This window comes from Gekko japonicus, unplaced genomic scaffold (assembly GCF_001447785.1).
Source record: "Gekko japonicus isolate JY-2015 unplaced genomic scaffold, Gekko_japonicus_V1.1 scaffold761, whole genome shotgun sequence".
Taxonomy (NCBI): Eukaryota; Metazoa; Chordata; class Lepidosauria; order Squamata; family Gekkonidae; genus Gekko; species Gekko japonicus.
The window spans coordinates 494,817-497,824 of record NW_015177030.1 but is presented as its reverse complement, the minus strand read 5'-3'; the positions used below and the strand labels follow the sequence as shown (position 1 = coordinate 497,824).

General features: G+C 65.0%; 1 protein-coding gene across 1 annotated transcript in view; it reads left to right on the top strand.

Moving 5' to 3' along the window:
• The window catches only part of CAMTA2 (calmodulin binding transcription activator 2), a 42,323-nt gene that overhangs the window by 33,591 nt on the left and 5,724 nt on the right, over window positions 1-3,008 (top strand). The window contains exons 16-18 of the mRNA XM_015427915.1: window positions 17-384; window positions 1,237-1,424; window positions 1,512-1,752. Coding sequence (XP_015283401.1) covers window positions 17-384; window positions 1,237-1,424; window positions 1,512-1,752 — 797 coding nt within the window. The remainder of the gene's footprint in view (window positions 1-16; window positions 385-1,236; window positions 1,425-1,511; window positions 1,753-3,008) is intronic.

Below are 3,008 nucleotides of genomic sequence, written 5' to 3'. Positions count from 1 at the left end.
TTCCCTTCCCCTGCAGGGCTCAGCACGGCCAGCGGCGTCTCGTCCCCGTCCGAGCTCTCCGAGGGTTCGGTCTCCGTCACCTCGGCCTACTCCAGCGGGTCGGCGCTGCGGGAGACCCCTGCCTACAGCCCAGAGGCCGAGGGGGCCATGGAGGTCTGCCGGGTCCCCCTGCCCCCCGGGAGCGTGGCCGGCTGGTACCTGCGGGAGAGCGCCAGCCCCCCAGGCCTGCCTCAGGCCCCCTCCTTCTTGATGGACTACGATGAGGTGGGGGCTGCAGGAGGGCAGGCGGGAGGCCCCGATGACGCGGCCCTGGCGCCGGAGCTGCTGAGCTATGGGGAGAACACGGAAAACGAGGACTACCTGCCCACGACAGACGTCCTGCAGGTGAGCGGGGGGGGGGGGGCGAGCCCCCCCCCACCAGGGTTCCCACCCCCCCAAGTCTTTTCTAGAAACCGTGGGGGGGGGCAGACCCCCACTCACCAGCCCTGAGAGCCAGCGCCCTGTAGTGCTTAAGAGTGCTGGGCTGGAAACCGCAAGATCCGGGTTCAAATCCCTACTCTGCCCTGGAAGCTCGCTGGGCGACCTTGGGCCAGGCACGCCCTCTCCACCTCACCTGCACCTCACGGGGCTGCTGTGAGGATACAAGGGAGGAGAGGAGGTGGAGGAGAAGGAGAGAGAGAAGAGATTGGATTTATGCCCCATGGCCCTTCACTCAGAGCGGCTCACGAACTCCTTTCCCTCCCCCTCCCCACAACAGACACCCTGTGAGGTGGGTGGGGCTGAGAGAGATCTTTCCCTCGCACTGCTCCTGAGAGAACAGCCCTGACAGAACTACGGCTTGCCCAGGGTCACACCAGCAGGTGCAAGTGGAGGAGTGGGGAATCGAACCCGGTTCTCCCAGATTAGAGTCCGCGCACTTCACCACCACACCAAACTGGAGGAGGAGGAGGGTCCCCATGGGGGAGAAAGGCGAGGCAGAATTGAAGTAAACAAATCAACAGACCTGGGATGTGCCGGCAGGGCCCCCCTCCCCCGGCCAAGAATCCCAGAGCCCTGGCCGCTGCCCCCTCCCTGCCCCGGATCCTGAGCCTGTCCCTGCCCACCAGGTGCCCCTTCACGCTCTCTTCGCCGTGCCTTCCGCTTCCTGCTCTCTTCCGAGGATCCAGAGGAGTCCTGGCTCCCGGGGGGGGGGCGGCAGTGTCCTGATGCCCCCCTCTCTGTCTCCCCCCCACACAGGTGGACATGATCACACTGGCCAAACAGATCATCGAGGCGACGCCCGAGCGCATCAAGCAAGAGGACTTCAGCGCGGCCGAGGCCCCGCTCCGAGAGCGGCCGGGCAACCTGGGCCTGAACGAGACCATGTCCTGGCTGGCCGGCTACCTGGAGAACGTGGACCAGCTGCCCCCCTTCTCCCAGCGCAGGTCCAGGCCGCCCGCCCCGCCCCTCCCCTCCCCCCGGGGGGGCCGCAGACCCCGGAGCAGCCGCTCACCCCCGGCCTTCTTTTCCAGGCCCCTGGCCGCCTCCCCCGCCGGCCACGCCTGCCTCGGCCCCCTGCCCTCCCCGCTGGGGGAGCTCTCCTTCGAGCGGCTGCCCCCGCCCCCCACGGCCGCCAGCTGGGCCGAGTTCCTCAACGCCTCCGCCAACGGGAAGATGGAGAGCGAGTTCGCCTTGCTGACGCTCTCCGACCACGAGCAGCGGGAGCTCTACGAGGCCGCCAAAATCATCCAGACCGCCTTCCGCAAGTACAAGGTGGGGCTTCCCTGAGGGGGGGGAGGGCCCCCGCAGCCAGATGGGCCGGGGGGCTTCTTCGGTCTGCCTGGATTCGTGGCTCGGACAGAACCCCACAGACCTCCGCTGCAGCCTGTGTCTAGGCCTGTGTGAGCCGGTGGGCACCTCTGGAATTCTGACACGGGGGGGGTGGAGGGCCAGCCCCAAAATGGCTGCCACGGGAGGCGGAGGCCACCACACCCGCAGGGAGCGTGAGGAGTGATTATTAAACATACACTGGGAGAGAGGGGTGTGGGAGAGGATAAGATCAGGGGTCTGGAGACTGAGGAAAGGCTGAGGGCCCACTTGGGAATGTTCAGTTTGGAGAAGAGGAGATTGGGTGGGGGGGGGGACACACGATGGTTCTCTGTAAATATCTGGAAGGCCGTCCTTGGGAGGAGGAGGGCAAGGGGCTGTTCCAGTCGGCAGCAGAGGAGAGGACCCGAAGCAAGGGGTTTGGATTACATGCAGGAAGGGAATCGGCTGGATATCTGGAAAGACTTTTTCACGGTCAGAGTGGTTCAGAGGTGGGATCAGCTGCCCAGGGAGGTGCTGAGCTCCCCTTCACTGACAGCTTCCAAGAAGAGGCTGGAGGAATATTTGTCAGGGATGCTTGAGGCGGGTCCTGCACTGGGCGCAGGGGGTTGGACTCGATGGCCTCTAATGCCCCTTCCCACTCTCTGTGATTCCGTGGTTCATTCAACACTGGGGTGGCCGCCACCCCCCAAACGATGTTCTTGTAATCTGCACAGCCAGTCCGGGGTGCTCCCGGGCAGGACCCTCGCCTGGCCCCGCCCACTTCCTGAAAACACTTGACGTGCACCAGGGAAGATGTGAGGAGGCGACATGGGGCCCGGGGGCACCTGCATTGGGGGGCCCTTGTGGAGCGGAGATGCCGGGAGGTTCGGCAAGGGAGGAGGAATCCAGAGCATCGTTTTCTGCGCTTGGTTCTCTTTTTCTCTGGCGGGCCATAGGACACTGCCGGGTCCCTGTGGATCTGGACAGTGGCTGCAGTTGGGGCAGGAAGGGTGGGCCGTCCCGAACGCATCAACCACAGGGGGTGCTGGAGTGGGCGGGAGGGGCACTGCCTTGCCAGGACCGTTGTCTTCATGCACCTGACTTCACTGGGGGCCAGTTTGGTGTAGTGGTTAAGTGCACAGACTCTAGTCTGGGAGAACGGGGTTTGATTCCCCGCTCCTCCACTTGCAGCTGCTGGATGACCTTGGGCAAGCCACAGA